General features: G+C 39.4%; 2 protein-coding genes across 5 annotated transcripts; both read left to right on the forward strand.

The window, feature by feature from the left end:
• Nucleotides 1–446: 446 nt before the first annotated feature.
• LOC124070042 (inhibin beta C chain) lies at nucleotides 447–2,483 on the forward strand. Its single transcript, XM_046409654.1, has 2 exons — nucleotides 447–921; nucleotides 1,531–2,483. Exons 1-2 carry the CDS (start codon nucleotides 573–575, stop codon nucleotides 2,328–2,330), a joined length of 1,149 nt encoding a protein of 382 aa, XP_046265610.1. The 5' UTR covers nucleotides 447–572; the 3' UTR covers nucleotides 2,331–2,483.
• A 7,374-nt stretch (nucleotides 2,484–9,857) lies between these two features.
• Nucleotides 9,858–27,719, forward strand: crtc1a (CREB regulated transcription coactivator 1a). 4 transcript variants are annotated; one of them, XM_046407576.1, is made up of 15 exons: nucleotides 9,858–10,292; nucleotides 12,325–12,441; nucleotides 14,559–14,666; nucleotides 15,537–15,598; nucleotides 16,108–16,202; nucleotides 16,986–17,071; nucleotides 17,164–17,204; nucleotides 17,652–17,842; nucleotides 18,018–18,166; nucleotides 18,799–18,891; nucleotides 19,601–19,696; nucleotides 21,248–21,352; nucleotides 24,304–24,387; nucleotides 24,503–24,683; nucleotides 25,661–27,719. In XM_046407576.1, the coding sequence occupies exons 1-15, from the start codon at nucleotides 10,041–10,043 to the stop codon at nucleotides 25,864–25,866; spliced, it is 1,866 nt and encodes a 621-aa protein (XP_046263532.1). In that variant the 5' UTR covers nucleotides 9,858–10,040; the 3' UTR covers nucleotides 25,867–27,719. The 4 variants fall into 4 exon arrangements, with proteins under 4 accessions (XP_046263532.1, XP_046263531.1, XP_046263534.1 ...); XM_046407575.1 differs by having other exon boundaries at nucleotides 9,860–10,292; nucleotides 19,598–19,696; XM_046407578.1 differs by lacking the exon at nucleotides 21,248–21,352 and having other exon boundaries at nucleotides 9,861–10,292.
• The last annotated feature ends 240 nt before the right edge of the window (nucleotides 27,720–27,959 follow it).

The following is a 27,959-nucleotide window of genomic DNA, read 5'->3' on the forward strand; positions in this document are numbered from 1 at the left end:
CATGTAATCCTGACCTCTTACCATACAGAGTTCCAAGGAAACAGAGCAACACAGACTGTGATCAATAAACTGTCACATTATCATTATCAACCCTGGAGGAGCTATTGTAATTGCCCATCTCCCCTTACTTAGAAGTGGTCACTGTCTTTTATTTGGTTAAGTGATGCTTAATGATCCTTGTGACGTAGCATGTGGAGGTGCACAGCATGTACTCATGACATAACCAAATTTCATCCAGAAATCCTTTAATTTTATGTATTTACACAATCTCTGCTTTCACTTCCCACAGCTTGTTCATAAAACTGAAAAAAAGCTTGAAATGCACAAATTAATATCACAGATTTCTAATTTGACAGGTCACAAGTTGTTAACCATTATATAAAATGATGCAAAATGTTGCCACACAATGACACATGGCCTAGCTGAGCTCATCACAGGTCCACCTGACTAAACAGGGGTGTGGCAACACAGAAGCTCTATAAATAAAAGCATGGCAAGAATTTCATTCATAACATAGACAATCCCCACTGAGTTGCAGCACTTTCAAACCAAAGCTACCTGGCAGGCTCAGCATGTTCAGATCACTCCCACTCCATCGACTTGTACCCTGCATGCTGCTGTTCCTCATCTCCCTCTCCAGCTCAGGCGAGAGCTGGCCTCACATGGCCCATGTAGGCGCACCTGATGTGGACAGAAAGGACAGCCAAAGGGTCCTGCTTCTTGAGGCGGTGAAGAAAGGGATCCTCAAATCAGTAGGTATGGACAGGGAGCCCAGGCCAGCCCAAAAGGCCTCTGAGACAGAGCTGACGAAGATGTATCAGCTCTACCGCGAAAAACTGAGAGAGATGAGAGGAAACTCTAGCCAGATGATGAAGGAAACCTGGGAATCCACCATGTCTACTGTGCTCTTTCCAGCTACAGGTGAGAAATTGTTATAGGGAGACATCAGGAAGACAACTGGGTCTCATCGAGTGATTTTCCTGCTTAAATGATTGATGTGATATTCCAGTTGGTAAAGTTTGAGTGGGAGTAGGAAAGAACATGACACAATAACGCACAATCTCTTATCTCTCACAATGACTTAAAAAATCTTGCAGTGTTAGTTTACGTCTGCAGGCAAAAGCTATTGTGTTAGTGTGGTTGTACTATAAATAACATCTCGTCCTATAGTTCATGTTCCGGGTAAAGATCAATGACTCTGTCAACTTTATCTGTGCAGAGCTTGAACATGTGGTTGGAAATCTGTAGCCATCAAACAGTCTTGCAAACACATTCCTGGAAGCTTTTAGAAATCATGAGTGTGACAGACACACCTTATACACGAAGTTACACTTTGAACACATGGTTTTAGATGTGGCATCAAAAACAAACCCGTCAATAAAAACAGAGCACTGAAAATTCAAAATTAGAGTGCATAAGCTTATTTTTCCTGATAGCGTCGCTAAAATTCACTTTGTCAGGTCATCACAGGATATTTCCAACACTGGTTCGGATGAATCATTAATTTCTTTTAATCTTTTTGTTTTCCAGATGAGCCAATAAAAGTGTGTTGGAGGGGTGGACAAACAACGTCAGGTCAACGCATGCAGTGGCACAGAGCTGTTTTCCTTAAGAGCCCCAATATCCAGACTGAACTGACACTAGCTAAGGCTGAGCTAAAAATTTCCAGGCAGGTTTTTGACAAACCCACATCAGTTCAGCCTGAGGTGAGACAAGAGATTAAAGTTAAAGTCAACAGGAAGAAGCCAATGAATTCTGCTGCATGGACACACATAAACTCACCAGACCGTGTCAATGTGTCAAGGGTTCAAGATTCGATACTAGACATCAGCCCTGAGGTGGAGAAGTGGATAAGGACTGATGGTGGCCAGGCACTGATTGTGGATGTAGGGATAACTGTAGGTGGAAAAGATACCCCAGAGGCAAATCCAACCATTTCTCTGGAGTTAGGCCTTATCAAGCCCAAACCAGCCCGGAGGATAAGAGTGCCCCGCTCCAACAAAGAAGACGTTTGCGATGAACGAGGATGGTGCTGCCGGAAGTCTGTGACCGTGTCCTTCAAAGACATTGGCTGGACGGACTGGGTCGTAGCCCCAGCTGAGTACACGATGCATTTCTGTGATGGGACCTGCCCCCACAACTACAAGCCAGCGAGCATGCACACACAGGTGAAGTCTCGGCTGCACCAGATCACCAAAGGAGGGACCCCTGGGCCGTGCTGTGTGCCAGCAGCCTATGAGCCTATGGTTCTCATGCACTATGACAGTAGGGGAAAATTAAAGCTGACTCCTTTCGATGACTTGATTGTCAGTAAATGTTACTGTGCCTGAGGGAAAAAAATGCAAATGACATTTTTTTTAACATTACCACCTGAAAAATAGGTCACATGGTGGAAAAAAACTGACACGTTCTTAAATTTCCATTGCAATTATTCGCTATTACTTTATTGTAAAAATGAAAATACAAAATGTGTTTTGACTGGACACAGCAACTGTTTTGTTTTGTATTGTGTATAAGGCAGTAGATGTTGCCTAATTACATAATGTTGCCTTTGAATAATATTTATTTTAAGTTCTATTTATGGTCATAAACTTATTATTACTTATTTGTATTTTGTTATTGTTGTTGTTTTATGTTACACTGTGTTTTAGAAATGCTTACAATTTAATTTTATTGTCATTTATTATTTAAAATGTTGTATTGTTTTATGAGGCCTGTTGTTTATATATTTTGTTTGTTGTCTTATACATTTCAATAATAAATGTTCTGAACTATACTGAACAGTTGCACTTGAATATGTCAGCATGCACATTTCATAATGAACAGATGTGTGTGATCTTTTCTCATATTTGTCATTTATCCATAGAAATGCTATCAGCGACCTTAGATAAGGCAAGTCCTTATCTAAGGTCCTTATCTTGAAGGTGTGTTCACTGTGGCCATGACCACCTAGTTTAGTTAAGTCACAGGCAGCCTTCTTAAAAATTAACTGAGGTACTTTTTAGGTATTCATGATTGCACAGAATGTATGCTAGCTAGTTAATGTTAAGATGGGATTTTAGAGTGACACTGAGAGACAATAATCATTATCATTAATCAATAATTATCAAAATTGTCAAGTCACAGTTGACACTCATATTACGCTCCCATTTTGCATTCCCATTTTTCACTTTTTATACATTTAAAAGTAATAAAAATAGAGAGACAGTGCAGTGTTAGGCTGTACGTACCCAGTCGAGCAACAGCTTCTGCAGGGGTAAGGCAACACCACATGGACAAACCACACGCACAACTGCAGTACACCGTTCTAATCAAAACAGTAGGCTGGAGTTAGTTGTGATAATGATTAGGTTAGTGTATAATTGCCTAAAACACCTGCATTTTTTAAAATCTATATTTCTATATTGATATAGTGGAGACATTTTGAGCATATTAAAACACTCGGAGGGATGTGATCCCCCAATCTATATCCTAATTACTGCCCTGGTTTAATTTGAGAGGGAAAATCGTATTTTGAAAACAGGAGAAAGCTGCTCCCTGTATAAACTCCATGCTGCTCAGATTACATATCTATGGCAATACTGTAAATATATTATCAAGATTATCAAAGCTTGTATCTGTAATATCTGCTGTTAAATGTGAATGAGACAACCTATGATAAGTGTGATTGCCCAGACAAAAGATTAATTCAAAGGTGCCAAAGCACAGCTCAAGGTTTTACAGTTTAACAAGCTGAACACTGATTAAGTGAGTGAGCTGAATTGGGATCTGTAGCCAGCTCTTTTGAAATATTTACAGTTTCAATACTCCAAGACGTGACACCAAATGAATAATTAATCATTTTTATCTTTGAATGGTCAAGTAAATATGACCGTATGCTGTTTTACAATAAATAAAGTAGGTTTATTAAAGGGAGGGACACGTGGAGTGATCGTGGCCTACTGAATAAATAGGCAAATCAATAAAAAAGTGATTAATCAGAGCTACAGATACAAATGCTAACTGTAGTTATACTTTAATGTGTAAATTCAGACCTGCTGCCAGTAACTGCTCATACATTTCTTTGCTTTAATCCAGTAACTCTTTGTTTCAGAGATGACATCCTCAGTGATTGCACAACTGTGGGTTGACCTAGAAGTCTTCAGTCTTAGATTCTGAAAGGTCCAGAGTTGCGCTCTACCTCCCAAAGTATACCAATACAAAAGAATTAGGGACTGCATTTATCAAACCTTTAGACAGTATGAACTCATCAGCCACTGCTATTTGCCACCTGTTCTGAATCCTCACCAAGCAGAGAAACACAAATCACATCTCTTTTTTGCTTTGACGCTCATGCTAAGATAGTCCTCAAAGTATCAGCCAGTAGATTTGGGTTTAATTTATGCTACCCGCCCAGAAAGACTTTCACATCCTCTTTGGGAAAAAATGATGGACCACACGGCACGTGAAGTGATGCTGATGGTGTACAAGTGAAAAGTTTGCCTGTGTGCCTGTGCCCATGTTTTGCAGTGCGAGTGTTAGCAGTACATCTTGTTTGTACAATATTTTAAGGATTATGAGCGAGTAAATTAGTTTGTTGTTTTTTTTTAAAAACCTAATAAGATACACAAGTGACTTGACTGAAAGCTTTTTAAGGCATGAGAGTTCAAATCAATAATGCAACTGCAAAGATAATTTAAGATAATTTATATTGTTCGGTTGTTGTTTTTTCATACTTTATATTGTGTTCTCTGTAAACTTATCTCTTCCATGTGATGAGAATCAGAATTATAAAACCCTCCCAAATATGGCCTATCTGTAATGTTAACAACTTAATCTATTTTAATTGTGGCTGCTAATAACAAATTGCAGCTATTCCATAGTGGCCACAATCAAACTATGACCATCATGAAAATAAGCAGTGAAATCATTGTAAACATTCAAAATGTTCAAATGGCAAATGTTTATTGATCAACATAAAGATTAGGACTATTCTAAACATAGTGAAGATTATACCCAAAATGGCTGATGCAAAACAGGACGTGATTTCACATCAAGAAAAAAAACAAAACAATAATATAATGTGGTAATTTGTACAGTGCATTCATTATGATATTAAATGATGTGTGCCCACAACTATAGCAGTGTGCAGGCAGTGCAAAAACAGCAAAATATGCCAGATGCCCACCCATGTTCCATTATTATTTCTCCAAATCTACAATGAATAAAATATATAACAACTTAAAATTCCATTTCTAACTTGAGAGAGGATGTACAATAGTAAAAACTACCCACACATTATATGTACACTTGTACTCGTGCTGAATATCCACACAGCTGAATCAAAAAGCAGCTTGTAGGAATATACATTTATATGATGAGCAATTCGGTAAATAGAGTAAAAATATGCAGACGTGAATAGGGATCTATCCTATCATGAATCTGGCATGATATACACATCTTCTTCTTGGTAGTCTGACAGGACAGAAAGGTTGCACACTGGGTCATTGCTGTATATTGCCTCATGCGGTGAATCACACTGCAAATACAAATCCTCTTCAGGTTCACCATGCGACCTGTGGAGAAACAGTTGTAGCAGGTAACAAGTGGAGCAGATAATGTTCCTATTGCTCTTCTAATGTAAGGCCTTTGTGACACTAGACAAATATTACATAAACTGTGTGGATTTCCTTTTTTATTCTTGCTCAGAGGAAAAAGGCCAGAGGAAATGAGTCATCAGTGGTCACATTTGATTAATAGACATTAAATTGTAGGAAACAAAAGAAGAACAGACGACCGTCTGATGCCCGCCAAGCTGTGTCCATATAATACACGAGTATTGTGCAAAATGGGGAAATTTACACTGTGGTGTTTCTTCATCTGTTTCCGTTCTTGTCACTTCTTTGGCAGCCGCACTTTCATAAATGACTTCTTAGAATCAACATTTTCTCTCAGTTGGTCTAAAAAGGTGCCAGTTAACAAAGACTCCCATGCAAAAGCCAGAAAACACTTCAAATGCAGCTTACCTGCTCTGATTTTCTGCACACCTGTCGTATTGAGTGGTTCGAGTTGTCAGGTTTTCATAAATGGGTGTCTGTCTCATTGACTGTTCTCTGCTGGTATATTGATGAGAATCAGCTTCTGGTGTCTCCTTATACTCCTCCTTCTGCTGACTCCTTCTGTGTCTAACGTGCAACATACTCCTGATCTTATTGTGGTATTTGTATGCAACTACACCGATTACGATCAAAAGCAGCAGAAAGAAGAGTGTCAACCCTGCAGCCAGACCTGCAGACGAACTGGAGGAAGAATGTGTGACATTATGATTTCCCAAGACAGAAGAGTTGTTGACGATCATGATCTGCAAGCATGAAAGTTACAGAATCATACAGACTGCATGCATTGCTCAAACTTCTATACACGACTAGTTTGCACTTCAAAAGGCTAAAGTTTTTATTTATTGCTTTTTCTACATAAATAAAATATACAGTTTGCCACATGATAAGAGTTATTCATTTGTATTAAAGTCTCATTACATAAATCTAGATGGGATTTTTAAATAATTTAATAAATATGATTGATATTACTATTCTGTAAAAAAAAACAAACAAAAACTACTCATGTAAACAAGGTTTCCTATCAAATTGTAGGTCAATAAAAACGGTGATCTTACCAGACAAGCCTCCGACTTTGTGGGTCAAGGTCTGAGTCGCGAGTCAAGTCATGTAGTTGGTCTTTAATTACGTTTGACACTTGCAATGGTTGAGTTCCCGTTTTGCTGAAATCATGGAACTGGGCCATGAAAGAGCTGAAACCAGAAGATTTCCTGTAAGTGCTTTTTTTTTCTGAAAACAGACAGCTGCTGACAGAAGCTGAATGCTTTATTAAACTGTATGACTCATAAGACTCATAGTTTCTAATCTGACCTCTGAAATAGGTTAGATTGGTTGACTGAACATGGTTTATAATTCACTAACTGACTGTAAAGAGTGATATACATAAATATTATATTATATTAAATTATATATTGTATGTATTGTATATATTGTATTATCTGATTGGAACGTCTCACATTTACCGTATGAGAACTGCTTTTTTAAAATAGTTGTGTGGTTATCTTCAGGAGATTCGGGATTGGCAACAGATGCACACAAACACATTTTAAGTTTAACCTAAAGTGAAACTGGGCTGCTAACACACACACACACACACACACCAGAGTTCAGCAGGACCTTTACCTCCCCCTGCTGTTACTTTCACTTCTCACATGCAGAACACACCAAACCTTGCTGTTACCTTTGGACAATAATAATGACCCCACTACATCTGATCCAAAGAATTATAAATAAAAGGAAACTGATAAATCATAAACTATGAATTTTTTTGTACATTTTTGTGGTTGAACTGGTGGTTTTGTCACCGCTGGTTAACGAATATGAGAATTTCAGTGGGTGTAGGATTTTTCAGTTTCAATATAAGAGTATTTTGCACCAATTACCAGTATAATGTAGTCTTATAGAAATGCAGGTATCCAATAGTGATTCCACCTGTCACCTTAACTTCTCCCTCATTAGTCATATCATGACACTTCATACTGTACATACAGTACAGCACTTACTAGCATAGAAAGTTTGCTAATCCCAAAACAGAGAACCCTCCTCTTTTGCTTTTGTTGAGCATGTGAATATGTATTTATTTTTTACTGCTTAGGGCTTTTTAAAACTTTTTCATATAGTTTTTGTCCTGCTTTTCCTAATCCTAACTAACTTATGTGGATTCGCAAACTGACGTAATCCACATAACAAAGGCCTGAACGAGGGACTTTCCACATTCAGCCTTTGGTGTTCACATGCCTGCACATCCAACATACATCCATTACTGTTCCAACAATCCTATGCACACCACAAATAATATTTTAGAAAACCATAGTGGCTGAAAACTGTGGGTTAGTGGTGCAAAAAGAAAAGAAAGAGTCAAAAAGGGAAGTCTCTCGACTTTTAACTGATAAAGTGAAGTGAAACATTTGCTCTCTGCTGCTTTCTGCTTCAACCTCTGAGCCCCTAATGTTGGCAGAGTGTGTTTGCATATGAGATAAACATTAACAATAGCTGGTGAAGGACAGCTGGACACAGGAATCCTCCAGAACATGTGGTTTTGCTTATTTTCACCAACAGGCTCAACTTCAAAGCTTTTCCCCCTGATGCTTTATTCAGCAGGAACAGAATAATCCTGTGCACAGTCTCGTATCCTCCACCTGCCCTGGAGTCGCTTCTTTTTCTGTTCCCATGGTTACTTTACAACCAAATTACACTCTCCTGAATGGCAAGTGAAACAGCTCCACTCTGCCTCCAGTGCCTGTAAAAACAACAACTAAAGAAAAGAACAATGGTTGTAGGTGTGGCATTTGGACTTGCAGCAAAATGAATGCTTGAGATGTTTCATATGTCTGTGGTGTTTTTACTGAGCCTGAATTCTCAACAAATACAAAGCTTACGGGCCTCTTGGTGCTGGACATACAGCTGCATTTGTGGTTGCTGCTGTTGCTGTGAAAATGAAACTCCCACCGCAGCCAAGAGACAAGAATGGACACGCAAAGGTCTTTTCCTCTTGATTGATGCATTCAACATATAATCCTTTTGGGAAAAGGCTTAACAAAAATATCACAGAAATACCATGTCTTTCTCTCTTGCATAAGAGCTCATTTGTCTCCACATGAGTAAGTCTCTAACAGGCGTGTGCAGTCCATTCACCTTTTGAATCTGTTCAGCTGGAAAACAGAAGGAGACACTGCTGAGACAGTATTTATCCTCAGTCAGCAGGGCTGTGCATGCAACTTTAGAAGAGGCCAACACTGCCACTTTCTGGCCTAAGATATTATGTTGTATGCCTTTAGGGCCAGCCCAAACAAGGAAGCCAAATTCTCTTCCACATAAAAATGGCAAGTAAATTTAGGTGGAATTTAGGTGTATTCTCATACACATGCTCGATTTCCTCACAGGCCCCATTTATGTCTCAAAAGGCTGACACAGTCCACCATCTGGTGCCACTAACATATTCTAACATATTTTCACACTGAGTGAGAGCATCACCTCAGTGCCTAAAAATAAACTGAAATCGAATGAATGAGGAATTGATTACTACTACTAATAATAATAATAATAACAAATAACAATAATGTTTGTATGTGTAAGGTCAGATCATATACTGAAGAGAAACACACAAACTCATGTTTTGCTAAAGTGTTGCGGTTGGACAGAAATTTGCGGTTCCTCCGCAATCCAGATGTGCGGTGCTCCACCGCTACACCCCCGAGCAGCGACGTGTGCACGCAAAGCCTCACCGAGGCAGTTGAGTCAAACCAGCCAGAAACAACTATGCACATACCGGAAGTCTGACAATTTTGGCTTCAAAATAAAAGTATACCTTATTAAGTTTTAGTGAGACAAAAAATCTGCTGTTTGCTATTCGTCGACTAAACAATGCCACAATCAACAGACTTGCGGTGTTGGTTTTACTAAATCGATAATAAAATAATTTCAGCAGTAATTAATAATACTATTTAATGATGACTGTATCTCTTTGAGGTAGGGCTCTGTTGTTGTATATGCCTACAGATTGAAACCTCTTGCTCGGAATGGAATGGCACTATAATTAATTAGATACACCCAATGGTTATCCAGTTTCACTGCGCTCCCAAATCACCTGTATCCTCCATTCAGTCATGTCTAGCAAACAAAGCGAAGCTAATTTAGAAAGCTTACCTGTCGGACACGAAACAGTACTTTTGCTGAAGAAAATGAAACAATGTGCAAATCTGATAAATATACAGATAAAATTCCCATATGTTTGTGAGGAGTTGAAGACTGAAATGGAGCTCAAAGGTAGACATAAGCACAACTGCACCGGGATGGGGATGTCTCTGTTGATATGGAGACAGGCCAAATGTTTGCTAACATGTTAGCCGTTGCAACTTCATTATCTGTAGGTATATCAAGGCAGTGATTCCGTGAGACATTTTTTGTCCCCTGGTAGTGAAAAATACTGAATTCAATTTCAAGTTAATGCAACGTCTAAATGCACTTACTTTGTGTTATGTTGTGCCAAGGTCTCTAACCGGAAGTTGTATGTACTCATCCCGTGTCACTCGACGCTGGGCATTGAAGGAAAACGGAGCAGAAGAGCGAAACATGGCGACTTCGAACAATCCGCGGAAATTCAGCGAGAAAATCGCTTTACATAATCAGAAGCAGGCAGAGGAGACGGCGGCGTTTGAAGAAGTGATGAAGGACCTCAGCATTACCCGGGCAGCGAGGGTAACGAAACCGCTTCTTGTTTTTGTCGCCCCCCCCCACACACATCTTCTTCGTTTGTTTTCAGCGAGCTGTCAAATATGCACGCAGCCACGGCAGAATAGGTAAACAATAACAAACGACGCTTCCTGCCAGCTGTAGCCTTTTTTTCCCCTACGATTTGCAACGAGTAGAGCAAGCGGAAGGCAACGGTCCTTTAATGTACATATGGATGGCAGCGACCCTCATCCAAAAAAGTTATTACAATTTTTGTCCCACGCAAGTGAAAAGCAAAGGGGCGTGCGTGCGTGTTTGACAGCGCGCGTCCAACTGCAGCGACGATTTTCTCCTCGTCTCGTGCTCTGTCAGAAAACGCGATTAGACAAAACGATGTTAGCTACTGCAGTATAAAAATTCATCTATTTTCAAATACTGAATGATTTGTGTTGTATATAGTATGTCCTGCAGTAATAGATGGGGAGGTGTGTTTGCGCCGCGGCTTTGTAAACTTGTCTGACAGGTCTTCAGGCCTGCGTGCTGTGCCACATGAGTGACATTTACACCAAAGATGAATGCTAGCAGATTATGTGGAATTTAAGCCACATTCAATACAGGCCTCCAAAATAAATCCTATGGAGGCAGGGCTTCAGTAGTGGCTGCTACGACCGAGCGGAAGGCACAAAAGGCAGACAGACTGTGACTGTACTGCAAACATGGAGCTACTACAATGCGTGTTGTATGCTCTAACTCTCAATGTGCATGTGGAGAAAACACCACAACATGTCCCTCTTGATTACGAGCTGCTGCTGGGTGAATTTCATTTATTGGGTTTCATTCTTAAAATGGCAAATTAAAAAGAAAGAAAGCAAAGAACTCTTCTTACAGGTCTAAAGCACATGTGTAAATAATAAAATGAGCTGTGGCTGAATTCCGTTTGGTGGTTTCGGTTTTCACCTTGGCGTGCTGGCTCACCCACTGGGGCATTGAATAGAACAGATTGGTAATGTTATTAGTAATACCCATGCTTTTCCTACTTTGGAGCTTTGGTAGATGTTTGAATTCTCCATAGTAAATGACAATTAAAATCACATTTTTCTTAAAAACTAGTTATATCATTTTCAAGAAAGTAATGCAGGAATGTCTAGACAGTTCAGTCAGAGAGCAAAGTTGTCATATTGAATGAAGGCGTGTGGCTTCATCTTTTTCTAGATTTCATTTCCTTTAATGCAGACACAAGTGGTAAAAGTGGCTGAAGTTGGACTAGTGGAAAGCAGGCCTCAGGTTTAGAGTTTCATCCACATCCTCCTGTCTCCCTTCAGTCTCCCTTTGCCTTTTTCTCTGTGTGTGTGTGTGTCTCTTTTCTCTGTCCACGTCTTTCTGTGGTGAGAGGTTTGGGTTGGCCTCTTCCTGATCCGGATATGTTACAATATGTAATCCTTTGTCAACAGAGTAGGTATGAATGGAGTTAAAGAAATAAACTCTGAGGTCAGAGGCTAATCAAAATGCACCAGTGACACAGGCTTAGTTGTTACCATTAGATTTTCTGTTCCGCCAACAGTGATCAGTGGGCTTGCATGAGAAAATTTAATTGACCGGTTATGAATTGTCGAATGAGAAATGGGTCATTTCGAAATGAACACTGTTGTGAGACAAGTTCAGCCCCTGGGGTGCTTTACTTCCACCCGTACTTCACATATTAAAGTTATTAAATTCATCATCGCGCTGCTGTGATGTCTACTGTAAATGTCTGTTTTAATGTTGGCACCTCAAACAGTTTTTTTTTTTTAAAATAAAGAAAGTGTCACTGAGGATGGCATATGACTGCAAGTCGGATGGGATTATGTTCTGATTAGTGCAAAGGTGTATAAATCTCCCCTTTGTAGTCTCGTGTAGCATTTACTGTAAATGTTTCTGCAGGAAATTAAAATTAAGTTGTTGTTATTGATGATATTATTGACTAGATCCTGTTTTTGTATTTGTAACCAATTAATTGTTTTGCTCTTACTGTTGTTAAGTTCACATAAATACCTCTCATCTTACCTCGTTCTGCTTCCAGTTACAATTGCAGAAGACTCAGTACTTGCAGCTGGGACCAAACCGTGGACAGTACTATGGAGGATCTTTGCCAAACGTCAATCAGATTGGAAAGGGCGCAGTCGATGTGGCTTTTCAGGTGAGGAATTATTTATGGGTTTCTTTTATTGTTTTGTTTGTTTAATCAACAATTGAAATAATCTATGGACCAAGATTATTAGATCTGCCCTGAATGCTGAAGATCAAGAACATTTAATTTATATCAGCATTTATTTTACAGTAACCATCTACGGCTGTTTCATATAAATAAACGGCCATCTCTGTGGGCGCGATGGACATTTATATAAGTCATATCCTTTACATTTATATAAGTAATATTCTGCAATATTGATTCAACCTGTGGCCGCTCTATAAAAATGTTTTCATTGACATTTTAAATACCACGAGATTCTCATTTCCTTGGATAAATACTCTGCCCCACAGGAAGTGACATACTTAGCGTTTATGTAAGCAACAAGACCACAATGTTTAGAATAAATAGAAGTCAGAGTAAATATACCAACCCACAGTAGGTGTCTGTTTTACGATGGTGTGTTGGGCCACACTCTCCTCCTCTGGGCTCTGTGTCAGTGTCAGAGCTAACATCAAATTAACACTTTTCTTAACACTTCATCCAGAGTCTTTGGGAAAGAAAAGAATGAATTCAACAGTAATTTCAAACTTTATATATTACTGATACAATACGTCAACCAAATGTGATGCTGGTATAAACATGTATGATATATAAGCAGTAATGTGTCCCTCTACACCAAAGGTCAACAGTTATATAAGAGGTTGTATTCTCAGGATCCACAGTTTTGGTTATTGTCTTCAAGATACATTAAATGAGCAGGTTAACTAAAACAATGTTTATAATGCGACATTTTCGCTTTCTGTTCTTTTCAGTTGTCATTTCAAACACCGAAGGATCTGTTACCAAAATATTTTTAAATGAGTAAATTGATAAGTGAAGGAGTGAATCAAAAGTTAACTTTGCCATTTTCTACATTTGTGGGAAAAAAAATAATTGTGTAATCATAAATATTGTAAAAATGAGATGAGGCGAGATTTGAAGGTTGTGTGTGATCTGTTGAAAACAACAGGTCCTATTGTATTTTGGGACAAAAGATATGCAAATATGCAAAGTACAAAATCCCATCATACTTGTTAATAATGTTTCTGTATAATGTCCACACTTTGTTATTGTAATGTCCAGGCCCAAATTGTGGGACAAATGGTAGGGCCAGTTTAAACCTTCAAAGCAGTGCACATTTTTAAAACATACATTTGAAAAAGAAAAACGTAATCTTATAAAATACAATTTTAAATCAGTGTACCCACTTTCTACACATCCTTTCCAATGCTGGTTACAAAAACAAGCCTCACAGTTTTATTTGACTTTGATTTTTTTCTGTTTTTGTTGTGCTGTGCCGTCGGCTGTGTGATATCAGTGCTTTCAACCATGTCAGTGTGTATATATGAGAGAGAAAAGTTTCTCTTTTTTTCCTTTTTTCACCCAAAATGTACTGGGAACTATATCTTGGTCTAAGACACCCAGAGGTACCAAAGCTTAACACAAAGATTGGGAATTTCTGAAATTTTTCCTTGAGCAGGAATGTTCATCCATCCCTGCAGTGCACTGGGGTAGAAACTTTTTTTTCCTATATATTTTTGTGTTTTCTTTGCCATCCTTGGAAAGACAAATGTGTACAGCAGATTGTCCTGACACGCATTTTGCACTGTAATTTACTGACATCAGTAGCTTGATAAGATTTAATAAGAAATCAAATCTGACCGATCGAAAACCCATTGACAACGCAACAAAACTTGAGAGACTAACCTGGATTTTTCCACAAAAACGAGGATGGGGGAGAGTTTTTGCTCATGTTTCCCCATCAAGGCTCAGTTCCCCTGTGAATCAGCGGATGGATGATGGCCCATGCAGATATTACTCAAGCAAATAGTCATAAGAACTTGCGTGAACAGGTCAGAATGGACATTTTCCAGATCCTCATTTTGAATTCCACAGGAACTAGATGTCATATGATGCAAGAGGTCAGAATGGGAGTTTATCCTCTGTGGGCTACACAAACTTAAGAAAAGATGTAGTTTTGTTTGTGTTTCCTTTTCAGTGCTATCCAATAATGTAGACAGGTTAGATGAACCCTCACAAAAAATGTATCAGTTATTTATACATTTCCTGTCTTTGTTTGTCAGAATTCAGGACTGGACTCACACAGATCGACACGACACCACGGGCTGGTGGACAGAGTCTATCGGGACAGAAACCGCATCACGTCACCTCACAGAAAACCTGGACGCCAGATATCCTTGAACACCTATTAGTCTTTTATTAAGCTACACATGTAGGTATCATGGTTTGCTGGCACTTTCCCTGTTCTGCCTTGTAGTGTGTGACACAGGTTGTTGTCTGAACTTGATCAGCCCTTCACTCCTTTGAATTTTCCTGCTTACTAATTATTACTAATAATTACTACCTCAAAACTTTAGATTTTTCCTGAAAGATCCATGTGGTGCCATTAAATTGTAGCTCATTATTTTTGAAATATTTTGTCCACACTTTGAACACCTTTCAATATGATTCAATGCAGTTCAACAAATCAACAAAATGCTACTTCAAAAAACACGTGTGACTCAACAGAAACAACAACTCTTTAGTCAGAATTGTTGCGCCTTCATAATAATGTGATAACTCAGTGTAGTCACATTGCATTGATCAAGTCTGTGGATTAATTACGTGACATGTAATCAAGCTCCATCTCCTGTATAGCATCACTAGGCTAACTGAGGTTGGAAATGTGAAAGATTTTTCTCAGAGATCACGAGACCTTAGAGGCTGTGTGTTGTTTTATGGGATTTCTTTACTGTGATTACACATGTCGCTCATCATGGATATGATAGGTGTGTGTGTGACTCCAGCTTGTAATTAATTCAAGTGGAATGATGAACGTGTTCAGTGGGGATGTCTGTGATAAGCAGCACATGCACTGAGGCATGCCTGAAGCTCACTGTTCGCTTACTCCTCACTCTAATCACATGCGGGTTTATTTGAGATATCACTAGCGCTGGGTTTTTTCTTATACCCCTTGCGTTGAAAGAATTCACAGGAATGAATGCATTCGATCTGCCAAGACTTTCAGTCTCCAGCTGTATTTTCTTAACCCGCAGTCTCACATTGACAGCTGTCCATATGGCTCAGTATATCTGTCACCACCGCCTGATACCAGCTGGAGGAGGTAAGAAAGCCTCTAAGGATGGAACACCGTCTCCGCACGGCTGCATATCTCAGTGTTTACTCTTTTTATGATGATCGTAATAAAGCCTTTGCACGGCCTTCCTTAAAAATTCTGACACGTACCACACTGCTTTGCACTGTTCATGAATATGCAGGGGCAGATCGATACAAGATATAACACACACGGGAGCAAAACATGAGACTTTTTAAATCCTAACTACATATGGAAACATATTGCATAATCACAGATTTAGTGGCATACTTTCAGAGAAAGTGTTTTTATTCAGCTTAAAAAAATCGATCAGACTGCCTAAGCTGTGTTGATAGGTACGGTTTATGCCCATCTTAAAGTTTGAATTTGCATAAAATGAAACTGATTTTATTTGCTTTACAACACTGAGGTCGAGTGATGTGTATGTTCTCTGCTTTTCAACAGACAACACGTTTCTCCGATTTTTCTGCACAGTTCACTGGTGCTCTGTGTGATTTGTTTAAACCTTTGTGCTGCAGGACAAACTCTGACTCAGCACTGCACCAGAGCACTTTGACTCCTGTCCAGCAGGCCTCTTTCACTGGAGGGTCACAGGAGCTGCAGCAAAAACGAGGTACAGATGGAGGAGTGCAAAGTTGTTTATTAGAATTTAATTTTAATTTGTCAGGATACATAAGAACATCTACAGAAACATGATTTCCACTAAATATTGACCTGTAGGTTGAGATATAAAAGTTGTAAAACTGTACAGTAAGCTCATACAATATCCTGTCAATAGATCCTGAGCTGTTAATCAGGTTCTGAGGAGTCACTTCTTATTCATATTGTCAGGGTTGGTTAAGACGTGTTCCTCTCTCATTGTCTGCAGTAGGTGATGGCGGATGGGCCTGCTTTATTGTGAGCCTGTTTATTCTTTGTGGTGTTTTGCTGCTTTCTCTTGGCGGTTCAGTCGAGTGCCCTCCAGTGTATGATGAAAGGCTTTTTAATGTGGCTTTGAAGGCAGATGAGGAAAATGACTGCTGAGAAGACGGGGTTCATCCGAGTGTCCGATGAATTTTGCTGCTAATGGCTGTGTGAGGCGGATTATTCTAATTTCAGGAGCACCATGATTGAATTTGTATAAATGTCCTTGGAGACATTTGGGCTGTAACCGTTTCATCTTTTTACTTTTTTAAGTCACACTTTCCTTTTCCTTCTTTCTTTTCCTTCCTATTTTTCTGTCATCTTGTTTTCTTCCTTTCTTCTTTGTGCTATTAAATCACTTGATCAAATTAAAAGGGACATGTGGGCTGTGAATATTATAAGCTCAAACAGGCTGGACATCTGTAAACCCAAGAGATAGACTTTTATTTATTTATTTATTTGTTTCATTTTTGGTATCTCTCCATCTCTCCAGTTCTCTTGCTCACTGTACCGGGAGCCGAAGCAATTAAACAAGAGGTTGAAGAAGATGGACAAAAACAGAACTGGGAGTGCGAAAAGGTGGAACGTTTCTGTTCATATAAATGTTTCTCTTTTCTTTTCTTTGTAGTCTTCACAATATTGTAACTGTTAATTCTTTTTTAACCTTTTAGGACATTTCAAGGTCCAAGCCCTGCAAAGTTCCAGGGATCCAGTGAGTATTTTTAATTGGTTTTCCTGTGTAGAACTAGTCTGAGGACGTCTTGACTAAAATAATGAAATGGTGATGAAAACAAACGTTTTAACCGTGGCTGCACAGTTACAATGGATTGTGACATTAAGTGTATGTTAATACACATCAGATGAACAAGTATGGTAAACACAGCTTTGAATTGAAGCCATTTGACTGCAATTAGACATCATTTGCATTTACATCTCGACCGCCAAAGTAAAAAGAGAGTGGAGCCAAAGTATTTGCAAAATTGCTACTGGCCAAATGCACTAAGTCCAAATACCTGATGAAGTGTTGCTCAGTAATTTTCATAAGAGATGCACTGTTTATGTTTTCATTCCTTCACTTCATCAACGACATCAGCCACCTCGTCTCATTTCTCAGAGTGTATTAAGCTTGTTGTTCACTGCACTCGTCTGTGTTCTGCAGCATATTCCCGTCTCCGGACCAGCAGTCGACCACTTCACTGAAACCAGCAGCCCACAACACTGGTGGTTCTCTTCCTGACCTGACCAACATCCAGTTCCCTCCTCCGCTGCCGACCCCGCTCGACTCAGATGATGCAGCAGCTGCCTCGTTCAGCTCTTCCAACAGCACACAGACGCTGGCCAACACGCAGGGTAACAGCGGCCCGCTCACATTTAGCTTTGTAAATTTTCCCATAGTTATGTAGAGTATAGTTATGACTTTTCATTTTACCATTTAGCACTACTATCTGGTGCCAATTTCTCTGTGACTCTGTGTGCGCTTTTCAAAAAACTCTTTCCTTATGCTGTTTTCTTGTGTGCTGGGTAGGAGTGAACACATCGCAGCCCACAGTAACCATGGAAATGCAGCCTGGGCAGGACAACATGGTTCCTCTAATCCTGAATGCAGGAGACTCCCACCAGCAGCACCAGAACCTTCAGCTCTCCCCAACATCTCCACCTCTCAGTCTCTCTCAGGTAGAGCCCTGTTCACAGCCTCACTGCTCAGCTAACCTAAGAAAATCAATCATGCGTCAGTTTAATTGATTATTGACTGTCTGATTTTGTTTATTTTAGACAGTGGTTCAGATTGACCTTTTGTTGTGTTGTGTTGTTGTGTTAGGGTTTTGAGGTTATTTGTGTAGTCTGAAGAATACCTAGAATTAACAGCTTTTCATTGGCTAGGTATAAAATAATCAGTTTTAATGATTGTTTAAAGATGAAAATAACATTCACGGACATTTCTCTGCACATATTTTTTTACATTTTATACAGTGAACATTTAATATTCCTGCCCTGGTCAGTGTTATATATACTTTTATACAAATAATATATATTTTTGTATATTTTTTAGATATTTATTGTTTCAATTTTATATTTATAATTTGTGACTATTGCAGTAATTGTTTTTTCTTTTTCCTTCTCTTACTTGGGTTTGTTGTTATACTCCAAAATACCAAGGCAGATTCCCTGTAAATGAAAACCTACATGGGAAACCTGATTCTGACTCTAAAATCAGTCAACTGAGCAGACTACAACTGTTGGAATGAATGCATGTCCCATAAAACATCTGAGCCTTGTGTGTTATCTGTTGCTGTGCGACCCCCCAGGCGGCCATCAACGCAATGAACCTTGAGCAGCAGCTGTCCCAGTATGCCTTCTTCAACCAGCAGCAGTCGTCCCAGAACCACCAGAGCCAGCAAGTGAGTTTCTCCTCCAGCACTCTGCCCACTAAAGAAGACAGTTATTCAAGAGGTTCAGCAGCTGACTTGCACTCACATATTTATCATTTTGTGGATTGATTCTTAGCTGAGGGATTAAGTGAGTTACAGTTTTTAAAATTTGAAGCACAGGTTGGTATGCTCATGAGTGCATTAAAACACACCAAACTGCACTGAAAGTGTAAACAGGATTGGTTACTATAGCGAATGAGAGTGGTGTCGTTTCTTTTGTGAATTTATTACTTCATTGTCAAGTTAGTTTTTCAGTTTTTGCAGGCTGAAGTTCAGGTTGGTTTCTTAATATATATTTTAATGCCCAATGTACATTTTTTTTTCTCTTTACTGAAGTGGCTTCAAATGTATTAATTTCAGTCATTCTAACTCTTTTCAAGAGTTAGACCTGCAATGCCCAGATGTGGACATATTGTGAAAGATATGGATGAAATTAACATTTGAGACAAGGGTTACAAAACAAAAACCCTCCCTCCTGTTAAAGACGTAGACTTGGAATAATTTTATTAACTTGTTAAAACAGAACTTTTTTTTGGAGAAAAGTCTGTTCACAAAACAAATAAATTGATGGAATGGATTTATGTATCTGTGATGATCAAATGTGATAACCATAAAATTCTACTTGATGACCACATGATGTTTGTATCTATTTATGACTCCACCCTTCATTTTCCAGCAGATAGGTCTGGTCCAGCTGTCCTCCTCCGTGAACTCCTGCACCGTGTCAGACAGCCAGACGTCCTCGCAGACCAACATGACCATAGACATGAAGACGGTGAGCAGCGGACACATCAGTCTGTATCACATTAGTGTGTCACAGTGTTGTGTTGTGACTGGTTCTCATTTCTTTCCTGATAATGTGTTTTCAGATGTGTTGTGTCTTGGTGACACTCGCTGCCCCGTTAAAGTATTCAGATCGCGTGAGGTTGTGATGTGAGGTTGTTCTGGATAGCATTTATATTGGAAAGTCGGGGTTGCACAGTAACACCGAAGAAGAAAATAAATTGTATTGTACATAAAGCACCTGTAAGTTGTGCTTTTTCTTTTATCTGACACTAAAAGAGAGATATTTACAGATGTAGAGTTTATCATTTTACTTAAGACAGAAACTCTCAAATTAATGCATGACATAAAAGCACAACAACACAAGAAATCTAAATGCTTTTACAAGGCTCTGCACGTCCTTCAGATCTTGGCTCGCGCTGCTCCGCTTCTGTTGCAGTGGGAATGTGTTTAGATAACTGCAGAAATGAAGTGGCCTACATTCTTTTGCTCTCACTTCTAGACTTTGCAGCGTGGGGTCAAGTGAAACATTGCACAGCTTCGACTTCATTTTCTTTTAATTTAACTTCATCTGCTGTACGATAGCCTGTTTTATGTTCTACATTGTTTTCTAAAATGTAGATTTGAGGTCTGAAGCAACTACAGTTAAAGGGAGGCAATGCAAAGTAATATTTTCTTTGAATTTCTTGAGAATTCAAATGGTCCTATGATCCCTGCACTGTTAATATCAGAATGTGAACTGCTTCATTGCCTTTCTATCCAATGCTTCAAATATTTTATTCTATATATATTTCCTCTATTAACTGATTAAGACTCATGTGGAGGTTTGAACTCCTCTTGGCTTTTCAGTAAAACAAAATTAACAGTCTCATTTGATCTGCCTCCAAATCTGAATTACAAGATAGTTTACTTGTGGTTTACTATGACAGCAACTTTAATTATTTTTTTGACACAATTATGGTCGTGCATTGCTTAAGTCAAGTTGATTTTGTGATCAGAATAGAAATCTTTGTTTTTTTCAGTCTGTGCAAATATTCTTCCTTCGCTTTTGTCGGTTGAGTAGATTGAAAACAGCAGATATGACAGAAGAGAACAAAAGAGAGCGGGGACGGTTCTCTCTGATCCTCCAGTTTTACAGCATTCACTCGCATAGTTTGGATTGTTGGCAACACAACTTTCTAATTAATCCCCCGAAGTCTTCTGTGTTTCTCCCAGATCTTTTTCAGTGTTAGTAAGGCAATGATGTGACACATAACACATGGTAGTCACTGCTCTACTTTATTAACATTAGATACTAGTATTCTGAGTTATTACTATAAAAAAAACAATTAATAAGTACTTTGATGATTCCTCAGTAGGGTTACCTGCTGAACTAATGCTGGCAAAAGGTAAACTGGCCAACCTATAGACAGATAAGCACCATATATATAAATATATATATATAAAACAAAGCTCCATATCCAGTATGAACTAACTTACACACACAGACGACAATAAATAACATCCTCTATGTCAATAACTCAATCGTATCCTCTTGTATCAGGCCTCCTCCCTCCAACAGTACCGCAGTAGGGTTGGATCCTCTGCCAATCAGTCTCCAACCTCCCCCGTCTCCAATCAAGGCTTCTCACCTGGAGGCTCGCCTCAAGTAAGGGCGTGTGAACCAATGAGCTGCTGGCTCGTTCTGTACAAACGTCACCGCCCCCTGCATCGCAGTTCTGTGATTATCGTTTCTAAGTAGGACTCTGTGGCTGACCCCCCCCCCTCCACCGCTGCTTGTATTGTGTTGACACTAGCAGATCTGGGCAAAAAAAAGGAAAAGAAAAGATGTAGTTTTTTGGAACGAAACATGTATTTTTTCTTAGTAAACTAGTTGCATATATTTACCTGTTCACTTTGTTACTTTTCTTCTATAAATACAAAAGCACATAGGACAAAAATCACAAAATCATGGAAAGGAGAAGATCACTTATTATCGATAACAAGTAGTGTTTCACAGCTGATATTTTAATGTGTCCTAGCAGCAAATTCACATCTTCTCTTGTCTTCTCTCAACTTAAGTCTCTCAACATGCTATTTTCATGTCATGGCATGAAAAAAATGGTCAAGTCAAGCTAAACATTGTCAAGAATTTATAAAAGTAATAGGTGTTGAGATAAGTGTTAATGAGAGTAATAGGTGATAACACTAAATACCAAAAACAGTCCCTGTTTTGCCCAGGTCTGATCACCTCTCTATGAACACTCAGTGTCATTACTGTGTTGTTATGTAGCTGTGTAGCTGTGTGACCTTCCTTCTCTGCTGCTTTTGTGGTATTTGCGTTGCATCTCCACTGTTTTCTCCCCAGTCTTGCTGTAAAAGACGCAGTACTGGAGTTGTTTTTCCTCGTGTTGATCAGATCTTTGTGTTGATTGTAGTTTTGCACCAGCATGGGGTTTTGAGGTGGCATGGAAGGGGAGATGGTAACCCCACCCCCCCACCTTTCCTGAGAGATTTCTTGAGAAGAAACTGCTAATCATTCCCATAGTTGAATTTCACCAAACTGAACCTTGCTTGCAGAGTGACGCTTTAAGATAAACTGAACACGCCCAAGGTAAACATGGATCAGGGCTGTTAATCTGTGTCAGACTCACTATAAGCATTTGAGATTTGAAACCATGGTGGGAAGGTGGGACTGTAAAAAATCTTTACTGTTTTAACCTCCAAGTGTTTTTGGAAAACATCCCAGAATAAAATCATAAATTACATGGTCCTTAAATGTATATTCTGTATTAGCTTCACTGCTGAAAATCCATCCATCCATCCAATTTCTATACCACTTATCCATCAAGGTTGCGGGGAGAGGTGGGGGGATGGGGGCTTTACCGTATCCCACCTGACTATGAGCGAGAGGCAGGGTTCACCCTGGACTCAACAATCGCAATCGCAGAGCTGACACACAAGACAGACACTCATGCCTAGGGGCAATGTAGAGTGGTCAATTAACCTAATGTGCATGTTTTTGGGACTGAGTACCCGGAGAAAACCCACTCAGGCACAGGGAGCACATGCGAACTCCACACAGAAGGGCCCAGACCGGGACTCGAACCTGGAACCCTCTTGCTGTGAGGTGACAGTGCTAACCACTGCACTGAAAATATGTGAACTATTTAATCAAAACAGAATTAGGTAGCAATGAAAACATTTGCTTCTACCGAATTGTGACTTTGTGTGTTCTGAAATGCCAAGAAAGAGAATTGTGGCCATTGACAGTGATGATGTGTGTCATGCGTGTGCATTTCCTCTGCTGTTTGCTTACCCACTTCAGTCCTCTCCTGAGCTTATGTGGCTTACTTGTAGTCTTGAGGTTATCCATGGCCTAAACCACAGCTGACAAGCTGTGTGCTTGATTATCCTGCTCTGCCCTGTGGGGACATCTGCAGCACACACAGATAATTTGGTTTTGAGCTAGGAGGAGCACGGGCTGAGAATATGATCCAATTACTTATACATTAAGAGGCCATGATGAAATAAGAGAACTTCTGATGCTGGTTCAGTGAGGACATTCAAATGAGAAACTTCAAGAGAATTAGCTCACACTCGATGAGTCAGTGAAGGGAGAATAAAGTCACAAAGGGGATTATATTTTCAATGATATCCTTTATTTCATGTGAATTTCATTCCATTTGGTTGGTGTTAATTAAAACATCAAGGCCAGAAGGCAGCAGAGGAGGCTTGTGTGGAAGGAAAGGAAGGGTTCCCCGTCCTTCTCTTTAGCAGACTGATTTTTGATCTTTGATGGGTTTTCACCTATCAGTATGTTGTGTAAACTGACCTTTGGGATGATGGTATATGTCTTATGATTTTTATTCATTCAGTTAAGTCCCTTATGTATTTATTTATTTGTTTGTTTGCTTATTCATTAATTCAGTTAGTCATTTATTTACTAGCAGTTTTCGACAATTTCCATAAAATGTGTTCTAGAGACAAGAAATTGCTGCTAAAGTGGGTGAAAACACTTTAGTCACTTTCTTTATGAAATATTCATGCCTAATTTTTGTGATAAGGGATGTACAGTATGCCCGCTACATCTGTATATCACAGCAAACACTGTAAATAATGCAAGATTTTGCAAATATTGCAAGGTTTTTCATGTCCATTTATTATTGAAAGAGCAGACTACAAATTCCTTGTGGTTTAAATGAAAATGTTTCTGAATTATGTGCTTATCACATGAGTGTTTATTGCTTCTTCTGTGTATGCCATCCTGTTTACTGTCAGTGCACATTTAAGCCATGTTAATATTTTAAGATACAGAGCAACTAATGACTGCTAAACAATATTTCTCTCTTCGTATATACACAAATATTGTGTTATACGCGTGCAGAATGCTGGACAGCTTAGCAGACTGGCTGTGAATTAGCAGATCAAAAGAAATACATTTCCAGATGTTGTTGTTCCAATTTCATCGCTGCTTTGATTGTCCTTTTCGTAGTCCACATTTTTATGTTCAGTGTATAACGTCTGCAGCCAAGATGGAAGATATTCATAGTGAATGTTCCTCACTCTGAGTTTTTAGCAGAGACTGAATAAACAGATTTGACCTGTTTGTTGTTGCAGCATAACTCCATACTGGGCAGCGTGTTTGCAGACTTCTACGACCAGCAGCTCCCATCCATTCAGACCAGCGCCCTCTCACAACAGGTCAGACGAAAGCCCACATGTCCACATTTAGTTCGGCTCTCCACCTGCTCTTGCTTTAGAGTGACTGTATGTTTGATACAGCAGCAACAGCTTTTCTCTATGTTGTGATTGCCAGTTGGAGCAGTTCAACATGATTGAAACCCCCATCAGCTCGAACAGCTTGTATAACCAGACCTCCACCCTCAACTACTCCCAGGCACTGATGATGGGTTTGACTGGTGGCCATTGCAACCTGCCGGACTCACAGCAGCTGGGCTACAGTAGCCATGGCAACATCCCCAACATCATTCTCACAGGTGCTGCGTCGACATCTCACGTAGCTCACTTAAGACTGACAGTAAGAAGCTTGTAGATAACTGTGGCACAATGTTGCCTGTGCTGAGATGTGTTGTAGAGATTTCCACACCAGACAAAAAGTTTGTGCTTGTATGTCTTGATGAAGTGAGAGTTTCTCTGACACTGTGTAAACAGAACCTTAACATTATATGAGGGGAGATTGATAAGGTTACGACCAGAAGTAGAAGGAGAAGCTCCATACATGTGCAGTTCAAGTCTCTGAATGATTGTGTAGAAAATTTGACTTTAGAAGCTTTTGTTCGGGTAATTGAAAATTGCCAGCCAGCACTGTCTGAGAAAATGGCCTTCATGCAGTCATCCACTGCCTCAGTCTCATAGACGAGACTGGACGAGTCTACCACTTACAACCAGAAATGATGGAATAATCAAAACAAAAGTGCAAACACCCAAAGTCTCAGACTCCTGCATTTCCCTTATTTATAGGATTGCATGCACAACATCCTGACACAGATTTCAGTCAGATTACATCCGAAGACGGCAGAAAAGAAGAAAGTGCAGTGTGAACAACAATTTTGAATAGGACAGCACGAAAAAATGCTGCTCAAATTCCTAACTTAAAGATATCCATGGATAAGCCTGTTAAAATCTATTCAAACTGTATTTAACAGGATTCTTCAGCACCACTGAGTTTTCCCTTCAGTTGCTTCTGAAAATTAGCAGTGTCCGTTGTTAACTGTCTCTTTACTGAAATGTGTAATTAAGATGTCAAGACGTCAAGCCTCATACAGCTAGTTATTATCAAATTATAACCCAGACTTGTCAACATTCTCTCTCCTCGCTGCCGTTGATTTATTTTCTAATTTTAAAAAGTGAGCCGTGCCTCTCTCCCTTAAAACCTGACAGAGATAAACATCTGCCCACTAATGCCTTTAACATTCTAATCACTTTTTTAACTTGCCGTCTTGCCTCTGCTCAGTGAGTGGAGAGTCTCCCCCCAGCCTGCCCAAGGACCTGACTGGCTCGCTGTCCACAGATGTCAGCTTTGATATCGACTCCCAGTTCCCCCTGGACGATCTGAAAATCGACCCGTTGACGCTAGACGGCCTGCACATGCTCAATGACCCAGACATGGTCCTTGCTGACCCTGCCACAGAGGATGCGTTTCGCCTCGACCGGCTCTAACTAAAGCTCCTGCACAGGTGTGTGGATGTTGCTGGCCCGGAGGTGGAGTGGATGGTTCACATGTGAGAGGAATGCTGGAGCGTGCTGGTCAAGACCTCCTCAGGGCAGGGCAGGGCATCGATTCCACAACAGCCCACTACAATCAAACCCCAGAAGAGAGTTAGAGAAACGATTATTGTATGAAAATGCATTGAAATGTTTTCCAAGACTGTTGCAAGCCTCCCTTCTCTTCAGAACCAGAAAGATGGTTTACCACTGATGAAGTTACGGTATGAATGATGTTCATGGTTCTGTCACTACTTATTGCAAATGACACATCCTAATGTTGATTTATTTTAGATGCCTAGACTTTATTTAAGGGAGCTTGATTGTGAGGGAACAAGGAGCCTGGTCTCTTATTTTCCATCAATGACTGACTAAACAGTGTCTGCAGAGGAAACGGTTAACAATCTATACTCATCACTCACCTGTTAATAGAGTAGCTTGATCAAGTTCAACCTCCCTCTGTGCCAAGCTGCTTGATTCTCAGTAGTACATTCAGTCTGAATATTAATTTAGTACTAATCCCTGCGTGGCTTGTCATAGAAGCCAAAGTGAAACCTGGTTTAATTTTTCCCAAATATCCTCTGAAGTCTTGAGTGACAATGAATCATTATCTTGTCACCTAAGTATATTTTAAGAAATGCTGAATTTTCCTTTTACCGTAGTGAATAGCAGTCGTCAGTTATGCATGAAATCACAAATCACTGTGCATACTTGTTTTGCCTTAATAGCTTAACATTTTGGTTTTCATGCAAAGAGGACTATTATGTACATGAGAAAAAGAAAATGTGGTCTGCAATGTTCTACCGCTGGTTTGGACTACGTCATTCACGGCTGAATTACTGTAGTTGTGTTTTTGAGGTGTGCTGTTCTTTATCCATGACTTCGTCCACTGTCACTACCATATCTTTTTTCATAATAATTTATCAGTCAAATCTTCAATGGTTCTTTGTTATGAAATAGATGTTTACAGGTTTGTTTTGTTTTATATTTTACATGTACAGAATGTGATTAGATTTTGCGTAATGGTATCTATGCAAAACTACCGAAATTGATTTTGGACTGTAAAGTGAAACAGATAAAAATGAACCCTTATAAAAGGAAACCAGTGTGCAAGATTCTTATAGAATGCACAGTAATGGTGCCATGTTGTATTTCTTTTGATACTATTGAAGCTCTTTACATTTTTCTTTCAGACTAGTATGATGTAGAGAAGAACAAGGCTCAGAAAGTGTGGCATACAGTAGAAACTCTCCTGGATTACTCCCAAAGATGTGACCTCAGTAAAGTTGAAATATATATTTTTCCAGACAATTGAACTGCCTCTATACTAGAACAGCATTGTTGATGCAACGGGAATGTATTTTGGTCACATCTGTACGGTTGCCATCCTCATTGCCTCTCATATCTAGCCATTATGTACTGTAGGGCCAAGTATATTTCACCTGTTATTTTTTGTGGTGTACTGTTTTAAGTTTTGATATAGTGTGACTCCTTTTTGTTTCCTCAGCACTACAGCGACACTGAATATCCGTTTCTTCGTCATGCTCGCCTGAGCCCTTTGTCGATTCGTTCCGTGTCTTCTGCATTTATGTGACCTCATGCATTTTGCTCTTTTTTTTAAAAAAAAAAGTGTTTCTCAGTAATATTCGCTCATAGCCATGTCCAGTATCTCATACTGCACTTTACGCATTCATTTAAAACACTGATTTATAAGAGTTTATTTACCAACACCCACCGTGACTGTTATGTGCATTGGACCTGTTTGCCCTGTCTTTGATTAAACTTGCCTTCTTGTTAAAAAAAAAAAATGAAATATGAAAAAAGCTCAATTAAATTATAGTTATTTTTGAAAAATCATATATAGATAGTCTATTTAAAAGAGCTGTTTTTACTTGGTCAATGAGTATTTTGTTATTTGTCTACTGTTACACAGTTTTTCCTAAACTAAGGAAGTTATTTGTATTTTGGGACAGTGGAGAGCAGAGGTGTGTCAGTGTCATGTTCTTGTGCTGCAGCTCTAAACTAGAAAGATGTGTAACTGATTAGCA

Source organism: Scatophagus argus, chromosome 13 (genome assembly GCF_020382885.2).
Source record: "Scatophagus argus isolate fScaArg1 chromosome 13, fScaArg1.pri, whole genome shotgun sequence".
NCBI classification, from domain to species: domain Eukaryota; kingdom Metazoa; phylum Chordata; class Actinopteri; family Scatophagidae; genus Scatophagus; species Scatophagus argus.